This window comes from Aedes aegypti, chromosome 2 (genome assembly GCF_002204515.2).
Source record: "Aedes aegypti strain LVP_AGWG chromosome 2, AaegL5.0 Primary Assembly, whole genome shotgun sequence".
Taxonomy (NCBI): Eukaryota; Metazoa; Arthropoda; class Insecta; order Diptera; family Culicidae; genus Aedes; species Aedes aegypti.
Genome location: NC_035108.1, coordinates 386,637,073 through 386,650,571, shown reverse-complemented (window position 1 = coordinate 386,650,571; position 13,499 = coordinate 386,637,073). Strand labels below are relative to the sequence as shown.

The window sequence follows — 13,499 nt, the reverse complement described above, 5'->3', positions numbered from 1 at the left end:
TGGAGTACGCCTAAAGGTAGACAATTTCATAAGAATTTCTGCATATGCATGTGTTGCTAAACTCAACACATCAGTATACTGTCGTGTATCGCAAGTCAATCCCATCTGCATTTTTCTTCAAAATTGAGTTGATTTCAGTTTTCAACACACCTTTCATTAATCTATTAAGAGGCCATAATTTGTTCGATTAAATAAGGAGGAACCATCAATTAGAATATGGTCCTAAAAGCCCTGTCCTAATTTTAATACCAATTGCTTGAGTTTAGGTCAGAAACAACCAAGAGGCCTTGAGTCTTTTTCCAGAAACGTTGCTGTTGAGCCCTTTTTAACCCTCCCACGAAAGATTAGTGGTGAACATGATCGAGTGGAATTGGGCTCAACAGCGTCTTGCAAAGCCAATGTTTACCAATGTCGATGTGCCCTTTTGAAATGTTTGTCAATTTTTAAAATGTTTTTCGTTTGTTTGTCCAAAAAGCTTTTTTCTGATTTTCTAATCTGTTCATACCCTGAAGTTCGAACTCAAATTTTGAGTGTATTCTGTTTTCCGTGTCCGTTCCGAAATGTCATAATATAGTAACAACGCCACCCAGTACGGCAGGTTAGGCTAACTATAGTCTAAATTTAGTCTAATTAGTTAGATTGTTAGCCTAAATTTTTTTCTAACGTTAGGCTAAATTTAGTCTAAAATTAGACAGATCTGACACAGTTTTGTTAGATATGCTGCAAGTTCGAAACGATCAGTTAGACTAAATTTAGACTAACGTTAGCCTAACGTTAGACAAAATTATGTATGGGCTGTTAGATGGATTTTATGCTGCTTGTGCATATCCCAGCTGTCATCCCAGCATGAAGTGTGATTGTAGTAGTGAACTTTTTCGATGTTCACTACCACTACAATCTCACTTCTGCTCAGCATGGAATGATAGCTATATAAAAATAACAGAAAACAGGAGCTGAATCCCACAATCGGTGTTTTTGGTGAAAATTGCGACTATTCAATTCCAAAACGAATGTCCCAACTACCGTTTGATTTCCTACAAAACTATAATGAGCCGGATTGAGAGAAGCACCTGAAAGATAGCTTTAATGGTCATATCCGTATCTGCACCAGCATAGCTATCGATTTCCGATGGAAGCGGCTCGAACCCAACAGGACGAAACGAACGAATTATCCTACATCGTAGAAAGTGTGCTGAATTGACTAAAGCGAGCGTAAGTTTAAGATGGTGCCAGAATCGGGCCGTCATAATTGGAATACATCAAACCGGTCAATGAGCATACTGGGAAATGGATCCATCGCATGCTTTAAGACGCACACAGTTCCGGTCCCAATTAAAAGTCGGAGGGTGGCATCGAATCCGCGTATTCCTACGTGTAATATTTTCCGGATGAAAACAGGGAGTTAATGGTTTACCTTTTGAATTTCCTTTGGGATTTCCTTCGACATTTCCACCGTAATGTCCTTTGAGATTTCCTATGGAATTTTCTTTTAAATTTCCTTCGGAAATTCTTTTGGACTTGCCTTTGGAATTCCCTTTAGGATTTCATTCGGAGTTTCTTTTGCCTTTGGAATTTTCTTCGGAACTGCCTTCTTAATTTCCTTTGAAATTTCCTTCAAAATTTTCTTAGGAATTTCCTTCGGAATTTCCTTTGAAATTTATTTGGAATTGGATTTTTTTTTGCCTTTGGAATTTCCTTCAAAATTTTCTTTGGAATTTCCTTCGGAATTTCTTTGGAATTTCCTTTGAAATTTATTTGGAATTTCCTCCAAAATTTTCTTTGAAATTTCTTTAGGAATTTCCTTTGAATTTTCCTCCGGCATTTCCATCGGAATTTGCTTTGGATTTCATTCGGAATTTTCTTCGGAATTGACTTTGGAATTTTAACTTTGGAACTTTAACCTCAGGAATTTTCATCGTAATTTCCTTTGAAACATCCTTCAACATTTCCATCGGAATTTCTTTCGGAATTTTCTTCGGAATTTCCTCAGGGTTTTGTTTCAGCATATCCATCATTTCCTAGGGAACATCCATCGAAATTTCCTTTCCTTTGGAATTGCCTTCGTCATTTCCATCGTAATGTCCTTTGGGATTTCCTATGGAATTTCTTTTGGACATGCCTTTGGAGTTTCCTTTGAAATTCCCTTTAGGATTTCCTTCGGAATTTCTTTTGCCCTTGGAATTTTCTTCGTAACTATTTTCTTCATTTCCTTTGGATTTTTTTGCCTTTGGAATTTCCTTCAAAATTTTCTTTGGAATTTCCTTCGGAATTTCTTTGGAATTTCCTTTAAAATTTAGGGGGAGATCCCCCAGTACCGGACACTTAAGCCACTAAATTCATAATTGGAAAAATATTGATTTTATGGGCTCGTGTTACCCATTTATGATAAATATTATCATTTTTATAGTGTACAAAAATAAATTTGAAAATATAAATATGAATTTTGACATTGAGTTTTGATGATGTATTTTAGTACCAAATTAATAGATCTTGAAAGGTGGCACCCAATACCGGACACGATCTGGAAATGCCTCGAATTCTGTAAATTTGAACATCATTGAATGTGTACACTATAGAAATAGTTAATAATTACCAATTCAATGCAATTGCAACTTTTACAAGATTAATTTGAGTTTTTCTTAGTTTGCAAGATGCCTATCAAAAACCTCTTTCATATATGATGAAAAATAGTACATTTTACGATGGTGTTATGAATGTTCATTCTTCTTAATTTTATTGCATGTTTGATACCATGGTCGACGGAACCCATGAAAAATGAAAGTATTTTGAGACACTGATGCAATAATTACAAAGATATCATATAACAAATCAAGCTGTCCGAAACTGAGGGACAGGAGGTTTTTAACCAAAATTGTAATTTGTCCATATTTACTTCAATTATGGTACAAAATACATTCATACTATCAAATTAGGATTATGTTCGATCATGCTTGCGGGATCCAAAGTATTTTTTCATATTCAAAATAATTACTAAATAGGCTCAAAATTAAGAAAATACGTCATTTTTTTTAAAGATTTTCAAACTTTTCTACTTTTTTAAAAAGGGATGCATATTTCAAGGATGTGTTATTCTACGCAAACATTAGTCTACATAATAGCTTTTTTTTCTACTAATACACCATCTTGATTGGACCATGATTTCTCAATGTTTCGACTTTGTCCGGTATTGGGTGCTGTCCGGCACTGGGGGATCTCCCCCTATTTGGAATTTCCTCCTAAATTTTCTTTGAAATTTCTTTAGGAATTTCCTTTGGATTTTCCTCCGGCATTTCCATCGGAATTTGCTTTGGATTTCATTCGGAATTTTCTTCGGAATTAACTTTGGAATTTTAACTTTGGAACTTTAACCTCAGGAATTTTCATCGTAATTTCCTTTGAAACATCCTTCAACATTTCCATCGGAATTTCCTACGAAATTTCTTTCGGAATTTTCTTCGGAATTTCCTCTGGATTCGCTTCAGCATATCCATCCCAATTTCCTTTGAAATTTCCTTGGGAGCATCCATCGAAATTTCCTTCAGAATTTGTGGATTATTTATCGGAATTTTCTTTGGACATGGCTTTTAATTTTTTTTTGAATTTCCTTTGGGATTTCCTTCGACATTTCCACCGTAATGTCCTTTGAGATTTCCTATGGAATTTTCTTTTAAATTTCCTTCGGAAATTCTTTTGGACTTGCCTTTGGAATTCCCTTTAGGATTTCCTTCGGAGTTTCTTTTGCCTTTGGAATTTTCTTCGGAACTGCCTTCTTAATTTCCTTTGAAATTTCCTTCAAAATTTTCTTAGGAATTTCCTTCGGAATTTCCTTTGAAATTTATTTGGAATTGGATTTTTTTTGCCTTTGGAATTTCCTTCAAAATTTTCTTTGGAATTTCCTTCGGAATTTCTTTGGAATTTCCTTTGAAATTTATTTGGAATTTCCTCCAAAATTTTCTTTGAAATTTCTTTAGGAATTTCCTTTGAATTTTCCTCCGGCATTTCCATCGGAATTTGCTTTGGATTTCATTCGGAATTTTCTTTGGAATTGACTTTGGAATTTTAACTTTGGAACTTTAACCTCAGGAATTTTCATCGTAATTTCCTTTGAAACATCCTTCAACATTTCCATCGGAATTTCCTACGAAATTTCTTTCGGAATTTTCTTCGGAATTTCCTCTGGATTCGCTTCAGCATATCCATCCCAATTTCCTTTGAAATTTCCTTGGGAGCATCCATCGAAATTTCCTTCAGAATTTGTGGATTATTTATCGGAATTTTCTTTGGACATGGCTTTTAATTTTTTTTTTGAATTTCCTTTGGGATTTCCTTCGACATTTCCACCGTAATGTCCTTTGAGATTTCCTATGGAATTTTCTTTTAAATTTCCTTCGGAAATTCTTTTGGACTTGCCTTTGGAATTCCCTTTAGGATTTCCTTCGGAGTTTCTTTTGCCTTTGGAATTTTCTTCGAAACTGCCTTCTTAATTTCCTTTGAAATTTCCTTCAAAATTTTCTTAGGAATTTCCTTCGGAATTTCCTTTGAAATTTATTTGGAATTGGATTTTTTTTGCCTTTGGAATTTCCTTCAAAATTTTCTTTGGAATTTCCTTCGGAATTTCTTTGGAATTTCCTTTGAAATTTATTTGGAATTTCCTCCAAAATTTTCTTTGAAATTTCTTTAGGAATTTCCTTTGAATTTTACTCCGGCATTTCCATCGGAATTTGCTTTGGATTTCATTCGGAATTTTCTTCGGAATTGACTTTGGAATTTTAACTTTGGAACTTTAACCTCAGGAATTTTCATCGTAATTTCCTTTGAAACATCCTTCAACATTTCCATCGGAATTTCCTACGAAATTTCTTTCGGAATTTTCTTCGGAATTTCCTCTGGATTCGCTTCAGCATATCCATCCCAATTTCCTTTGAAATTTCCTTGGGAGCATCCATCGAAATTTCCTTCAGAATTTGTGGATTATTTATCGGAATTTTCTTTGGACATGGCTTTTAATTTATTTTTTTTTAATTTCCTTTGGGATTTCCTTCGACATTTCCACCGTAATGTCCTTTGAGATTTCCTATGGAATTTTCTTTTAAATTTCCTTCGGAAATTCTTTTGGACTTGCCTTTGGAATTCCCTTTAGGATTTCCTTCGGAGTTTCTTTTGCCTTTGGAATTTTCTTCGGAACTGCCTTCTTAATTTCCTTTGAAATTTCCTTCAAAATTTTCTTAGGAATTTCCTTCGGAATTTCCTTTGAAATTTATTTGGAATTGGATTTTTTTTGCCTTTGGAATTTCCTTCAAAATTTTCTTTGGAATTTCCTTCGGAATTTCTTTGGAATTTCCTTTGAAATTTATTTGGAATTTCCTCCAAAATTTTCTTTGAAATTTCTTTAGGAATTTCCTTTGAATTTTCCTCCGGCATTTCCATCGGAATTTGCTTTTCATTCGGAATTTTCTTTGGAATTGACTTTGGAATTTTAACTTTGGAACTTTAACCTCAGGAATTTTCATCGTAATTTCCTTTGAAACATCCTTCAACATTTCCATCGGAATTTCCTACGAATTCAATTCCCTTCAGAACTCGGAACATTCTGTGTTTTTTTTTGGATTTCACTTTGGAATTTTCATCGACATTTTCTTTGAAATTTTCTTCGGAATTTCCTTTAGAATTTTCCTTTGGCATTTCCATCGGAATTTCCTTTGGAATTTTCTTCGAGATTCGCTTTGACATTCCCATAGGAATTTCCATTGGAATTTTTTTCGGCATGATTTTTTTTCAGAATTTCTTTTGGAATTCCCTTTGTATTTTCTTTCGTCATTTCCATCGGAATTTTCTTTGGAACATCCATAGAAATTTCCTTCAGAATATTATTCGAATTAAACTCTTCTGAATCAATAATTTTCTCCGGAGTTCTTACGGAATTTCCTTTGAAATTTTTCTTTCCTTTGTAACATCCTGCAGAATTTCTTTTTCCTTCGGCATTTCCATTGACATTTCCTTCGTGATTAGGAACTCCATTAGAACTTCCATCGGAACTCGCATGATTTCCTTCAAAATATTCTTTGGGTTTCCCTTTGGAAAAAAATAAATTCCAATAAAAAACCTAAGGAAATTTCAATGAAAATTCCAAAGGATATTTCAATGGAAATTTTAAAGCAAATTCCAAAAGGAATTCCAAAGGAAATTCCAATGTAAATACCAAATCAAATTTCAAAGGAAATTCCAAAACAAATTTCCGATAAAAATGCCGAAGAAACTTATCCAAGAAAAGTAAGGTACCGTAAAATCGGGTGTAATTGATCATCGTATCACATGATTTTGTTTATGCGTAATCGAGCACAAATATCAAAGTGAGCTGCAGTAAATGAACGATGTTTGTCGTAACTATTGTCGAATTGTGTGCTGTGAAGTTTTTAGCGTTTAAGAATGTTTATTACTATGAAAATAATATAAAATTTCAAAATCATGCACGGTGCAGTATTGACAAACAACTATGAACTTCTATTTTTAATCAAGGATTTGAGCATAGTATAAACCTGAAAATTTGTGAGGATGCTTGAGATATATCCGCAAAATAGATTTCATCACCAAAACTCGTACCAATTAGCTCAAATGGTTAAAATAATTGAATTTCTGTTAGATATCATTGATTTCCTTAGAAAAGTGCATACATTTAGGCTCAAATGGTTAAAATAATTGAATTTCTGTTAGATATCATTGATTTCCTTAGAAAAGTGCATACATTTAGGCGTTTTCCGCGTAATTTTTGAAATTTAACTATTCGTTATTTACACTAACCGTCATAAATACGGACTCACTCAAATAAGTATTGCAACACACAGCTGAATATTGAATAACCCTGAAAAGTTTAGCATCACCTCAAAACAAGTAATTTCTCATTGCTATATCTCGAGATCCTTACGACTTACAAAGAAGCGATCTTCAGCAAAGTTGTTCAGGGGATCAAGGACATCCGGAAAGCAAACAGTTTAGTTCGCGATTTTGCCGCTAGGCGGCGCTAGTGAGCATGTAAAATTGAGCATTTTGAACTAGTTCTAGCTTGTGATCCATAAGAGATAGAAAGTTCGGGTCTTCGGCAAAGTTGCTGAGTCCTGACTGAGTCACTCGCACATGGAGTAAGTCATAACAGAATCACTAGCATATGAATCAGATATGATACACTTGAATATACATTTGATCAGACCTGAATCACGTTAATTTATTATGATTCCATCCCTAATCACTTCAACTTCCAAATGTCAAAGGATTTCTGAACAGCATTCTAGAAATTCTATCTTATCAAATTCATAATGTTAAGGTACAGTCATCCCTCCAGAGTAAACTGTTTCCTGGATGCCCTTGACTTTCCGAACAACTTTGCCGAAGATTCAAACTTCCTATCTCATCTGGCTCGAAAAATAGAATTTGTTTCATATATTTAATTAAATATGCGTACTAGTGCAACCTAGTGGCAAAATTAGGAACCAAAAAATTTGATATTTGGATGTCCTTTACTTTATTTCTGTTCTTTACTTACCGAAGACTCTAACTTTCTATCTCTTGTGGATCGGAAGCTCGAACTAGATCAAAATGCTCAGTTTTACATGCTCACTAGCGCCACCTAGCGGCAAAATCTCGAACCAAACTACAGTGATACCTCCATAAGTCGATGTTCCATAACTCGACATCGACTCATGGAACCATACTAAAACCAAAATTTCATGGTTACTACGATGGTCCCCTCAAACAGCTTTCCAAAGCATTTGTTTCCACGGCTCCATATTTCCATGAGTCGATGGTCCCTTCAGATATCGACTCATGGAGGTTTGACTGTATCTGTGTTCCGGATGTCCTTGACTTTCTGAACAACTTTGCCGAAGACTCGAACTTTCTATCTCATGTGGGTCACAAGCTAGAACTAGTTTGAAATGCTCAATTTTACATGCTCACTAGCGCCACCTAGCGGCGAGATCTACCCTAACTGTTTGTCTTCCGGATGTATTTGGCCTTCTTAACAACTTCGCCGAAGTCTCGAACTTTCTATCTCTTATGGATCACAAGCTAGAACTAGTTTGAAATGCTCAATTTTACATGCTCACTAGCGCCACCTAACGGCAAAATCGCAAACTAAACTGATCGCTTTCCGGATGTCCTTGACTTTCTGAGCAACTTTGCCGAAGACCCGAACTTTCTATCTCTTATGGATCACAAGCTAGAACTAGTTCAAAATGCTCACTAGCGCCACCTAGCGGCAAAATCGCGAACTAAACTGTTCCCTTTCCGGATGTCCTTGAACCCCTGAGCAACTTTGCCGAAGACCCGAACTTTCTATCTCTTTCGGATCACAAGCTAAAACTAGTTCAAAATGCTCAATTTTACATGCTCACTAGCGCCACCTAACGGCAAAATCGCAAACTAAACTGATCGCTTTCCGGATGTCCTTGACTTTCTGAGCAACTTTGCCGAAGACCCGAACTTTCTATCTCTTATGGATCACAAGCTAGAACTAGTTCAAAATGCTCAATTTTAAATGCTCACTAGCGCCACCTAGCGGCAAAATCGCGAACTAAACTGTTCCCTTTCCGGATGTCCTTGAACCCCTGAGCAACTTTGCCGAAGACCCGAACTTTCTATCTCTTTCGGATCACAAGCTAAAACTAGTTCAAAATGCTCAATTTTACATGCTCACTAGCGCCACCTAACGGCAAAATCGCGAACTAAACTGTTCGCTTTCCGGATTTCCTTGATCCCCTGAACAACTTTGCTGAAGATCGCTTCTTTGCAAGTCGTAAGGATCTCGAGATATAGCAATGTGAATTAACCTGTTTTGAGATAATGCTAAACTTTTCGGGGGTGATTAATTATTCAGCTGAGTGTTGCAATACTTATTTCAGTCAGTCCGTATTTATGACGGGTAGTGTATATAAATATTGCATTGTTAAGAATTTGACAAGCATATTCGGATTCAGGGACCTCAAATTTATCATGTAGAGATGTTTTGAAAACTAACAATATTGGCATTGACAAGTGATCAATTCACCCCGAAATGAGATCCTCTGATTTTTTATTTTAGAGGTACAGTTAACTCTCCCTTACTCGATATTCCGTATCTCGATATCGAGTTAGAGAACCATAGTAAAAATTGGTTTTCATGGCTAACTCGATGGTCCCTTGGATCGCAGTTGCACTGCTTTTGTGTTCTGTAACTCGATACCTCCCTAACTCGATGGTCCCTTCAATATCGAGTAAGGGAGAGATGACTGTATTTGTTAACACTAAAATGACATTTGTTAGAAAATTTCGGTACATAAGTCAATGAGGCTCACCTTCTTACTTGTTTTCCTGCATTTAGTTGTTTGGCATTGTTAACATTATAGAAAACAGACTAGAAAAACCGTGAAAAATGATCAATTTCACCCGAAATTACGGTAATCCAAGAAAATTCGAAAAGAAATCCTCAATGAAAATTTCGAAGGAAATTTCAAAGCAAACACCGAACAAAATTTCAAACGAATTTCTGAACGAAATTTCAAAGGAATTTCCGAACGAAATTGCAAAAGAAATTCCTGTGTTAATTTTAAAGAAAATTTCCTATGATAATTTCAAAGAAAATTTCTAAGGAAATTCCATCGGAAATTCCTAAGATATTCAAAAAATTAAAAAAAATCCGTTGCAAATTCATAAGGACTAATTTTAATGAAAATCGCAAAAGAAATTTCAATGGAAATTCTATGAGGAATTGCGAAGGACATTCTGAAGAGACTTCCAAAGGAAATTTCGAAGAATGTTTCAAAAGAAGAATCCAAAAGAAACTGCGTAAAATTCCAATGAAGATTCAAAGAAGTTTCCTCAGTGAATTCGGATTAAACTCTCCCAGTTCCATTCTCATTAATTGAAAAACATCCTGAAGAATACGCGCTTACGTTGACTATGCGAACATGAGTAGTTATGCAGTGCTCTTTCATACCTTATTCAGGTGATTAGTATTTAAAATTATCTGGTATGCGTATGGAATACCTCAGTTTAGTATTCTGCAGCAATTTTCTTCTCCGGTATTCACAGCTTAAATGTCAGTTTAAATAAATAGCTTTGATTCTGAAGATAAAAATCACATTTGAAAAAAAAAAAAACTTCCAAAATACCAAAAAGCTATATCTGTCAGTGTGTATTGGTTAACCTTTCGTTTAATCAAATCAAATAAAATTAACATAACATTAATATTTAACTTTTTTGAATCAATTGGCACTCTTGCATTGCTATCAAGTAGACAATTTACGATTAACGAATGTATTCATTGAACAAACTATCTATAAACGATCATCCACTTTCCAACGACCAATCAGTTGCTTTTCCGTTCGTAAAACTTCTTCTTGGCTGAAAAAAAAACAAAACAAACCGCACATTTAGACACCACACTCATCGTAGTGCTATTTCGTCATCCGAAATCAAACCACCCACCTGTGATCAACGTGTCCGGATCTTCTTGGACGCGAGCCGCTGCTCCCGCTTCAGCTTCCGATCCCTTCCCTGGCACAGTCTTCAACTTGTCTTTACCGTTGTTGGCGGCCGCCGACAGTTGCTGGTGTCTCAGGTATGCCCTCCGGTACTCATCCCCGGTCAGCAGAGAGCCCTGCTCGCCACCTCCACCCACACTCACGCGGTATTCGGCCAGCGGTATGACCGTCGATGACACCGGCACCCAATCTGCGCAGTTCGATACGAGATGATGAGTCAACTTTTACCTTAAGACTGGCGTCTCAACAAAGACGAAATAGAGACATAGTGTTCGGGCTCAGAACACTCATTTTTTCTAGTACTACACTTGGTGCCAAAGATCGACAGATCGTAGTACACTGTTTTACTACCTCATGTGCCATAAAATCTTGGGCAACTGCAAAGGACAAGTACGTCTTTATTTCGTCGTTGGTCTCAATCCAACTTACCAGGTTCGTACTTTTGTCCGGAGACCTTCTTGTAGTACATAGGACCTGCATCGACGGTGGCCAGCAGCGCTAACGCCACCAGTAGTGCAATGGCCAGCACTTTCAAACCCATTATCGCCAATTCGGCAGTCACACGTTGCCAGGTTCACGCGATATCGAAAGAGGCGCCAAAAAGCAGCGATGATGTCGTCAAGAAGAGAGCACAAGTGAAACTACCTCGCTGGCGGATTGGAATGAACTCCGAAGACCAGTTTTCTCCATACGCGTGGAGGTGGAACCACGCTATAACTACAGTTGTTGATCGTGCGGGAGGTTTCTCTCTGCCGCATGATGAATGGCGACACCTGATGCGGAGAAGAAAGATCGTGCGAACTCTCCTAGACTCCCATAAGTCGTGGACATGAATGGTGAAGTGATCGACCTTTGCGGTGTGGAGACACACTTTCGGTGGACCACTACTGAACCGATTCCAAAATGGTAAAAACGTGACCATTCGGATCGATAGGCTTGAGGGGCCTAAAGACAAAAATGTCACAATTCTTCGAATGATTGATCTCTAGAAGCTGGCAGCACTGTCGCCATTTAAATAAAGAATCACAATCATCGTAATGTTTGTGGTTTACAATGCGCTTCTTTGGACAACAATGTTGCGATGCGAGAGAGCAAACAAAAACACTGGTTCAAGGAGTATTCTCATTAGGCCGGGCCGTGTCCCGGTTAGGTTATGTTTTGAATTGGTTGCATGTGTTTGCCTCCTGTCGTTCACAATAACGGGCCATCCTGGCAGCATGGTGTGAACGGTAAGGAAAACACCTGAAACCAATTCCAACGATAACCCTGCCCGGAACACGACCCGGCATAGTGAGGAGATCTTTTTTGGATTTCTTCTTTCTTACGGAATTGTACAACGGGCAGCAGCAACAGCAGCGGCGACGACGAGATCCGGGAATTATCACGGCCGTGTGGAGGCAATAGGACGGAAGACGAAACGCAAGACGCAAACGAAGACGCAACACTTTTCCACTTAAAATTAACGCCAACAATGGTTCCGGTGATGGCAGCTGACAAAACGACGCGGAACTTTTATTTCTCCGACCGACGCACGCGACTTTTTTTTACAAACTGATGCGGCAAAGATAGCTGCAGGTTTTGTCCGCACTGTTTTCTCAACCGTCAACAATGTGCGAAAAAATCGAACATGCAGCATAAATTCGGGTTTATGATTTATGCTCTTCGATTTTTTTAGGTGGGCAACATATCTAACAAATGTCTAACAATGGCAACCGCCTAACTTCTTCCGTCCTGGGCAGTGTTTAAAAAACAGGTACACGGTGGTTTGCGAATACCCTTTAATGGGTAAAAAAATACCCATTATCGAATAGCAATCATTTCTGTCATGAAATGGGGGAATTTTGTAATCATGGAAAGGGTAACAATATACTCATTCTTTTAACTCGCATTCAGAGTAAAAACGGGTAAAATTTTACTCATTAATGGGTGAAAAATTTGTTGGAAACGAAAAATAAAACAATTTTGCGCGACCATCATCAGCTGACGGAAAAAGCCATTTAATTAGAGTTAATAGTAATAATATCATTTTCCAGGACGTCAAGTTCCCACAAGTAAGTATAATACTGTTAAGGCCGCACGGGACGTCATCATATCACCCTATCCATTTCAAGAAGCAAATCACAAGAACCACTCCATATATCGATGCAAAAATGTATCAGTATGATTCTATATGTGTAGTGCACAACCCGATAAATTTTCATCTTCATCGGTTCACTAAAACTCGAGATTTGCTTCCACAAAGTTTTGATGATTATTGTTAGAGTGAGACAAAAGATAGGAAAAATAACACGGTCTCCCGTGTCCCCTTAAAGAAAAACAATTCATATGAAAATATTACAATTGTACTTTAAATTTCTTTCATTTTTCAGATCTTCAACCGAAAAAATGGACGAACCTAAGCTGGATGCTGTGAATGCTGCATATGTCTTTTGCAAAGCAATGTATTAAAGCAAGTGTTAATGATTGAATTTGATTAAATAAAAGCGGCACAAATAAATGTTTAGAATCCATAAATTTACTTCACATGACCAAATTTCCTTATATTATATTGAAACGCCCAGCTAAATATTTTTGCAAAAAAAGGGTATTTTTTTACCCATTTTGTAGAACATTCGACTCCTCTACAACGGGTAAAAAAATACCCATCCATTGACAGAAACCGCTTTTACCCGTTAAAGAGTAAACCGTGTTTACTCATTAAATGTGGAGAGGCACTTCTAGCGGAAATGGGTGAATTTTTACCCATTAAAGGGTAAACGCAAACTACCGTGTACACGGTAGTTTGCGTTTACCCTTTAATGGGTAAAAATTCACCCATTTCCGCTAGAAGTGCCTCTCCACATTTAATGAGTAAACACGGTTTACTCTTTAACGGGTAAAAGCGGTTTCTGTCAATGGATGGGTATTTTTTTACCCGTTGTAGAGGAGTCGAATGTTCTACAAAATGGGTAAAAAAATACCCTTTTTTTGCAAAAATATTTAGCT

General features: G+C 36.9%; 1 protein-coding gene and 1 long non-coding RNA gene across 2 annotated transcripts; one reads left to right on the top strand and one right to left on the bottom strand.

Annotated features, from left to right (window-relative positions):
* The first annotated feature begins 626 nt into the window (after positions 1-626).
* LOC110676946 lies at positions 627-13,032 on the top strand. Its single transcript, XR_002500843.1, has 2 exons — positions 627-1,212; positions 12,884-13,032. It is a non-coding gene; the product is annotated as an uncharacterized LOC110676946 (long non-coding RNA).
* LOC5566253 lies at positions 10,157-11,453 on the bottom strand. The gene is made up of 3 exons (XM_001650583.2): positions 10,944-11,453; positions 10,459-10,704; positions 10,157-10,374 (listed from the first exon to the last, which is right to left on the bottom strand). The coding sequence occupies exons 1-3, from the start codon at positions 11,053-11,055 to the stop codon at positions 10,340-10,342; spliced, it is 393 nt and encodes a 130-aa protein (XP_001650633.2). The 5' UTR covers positions 11,056-11,453; the 3' UTR covers positions 10,157-10,339.
* Positions 13,033-13,499: the final 467 nt, after the last annotated feature.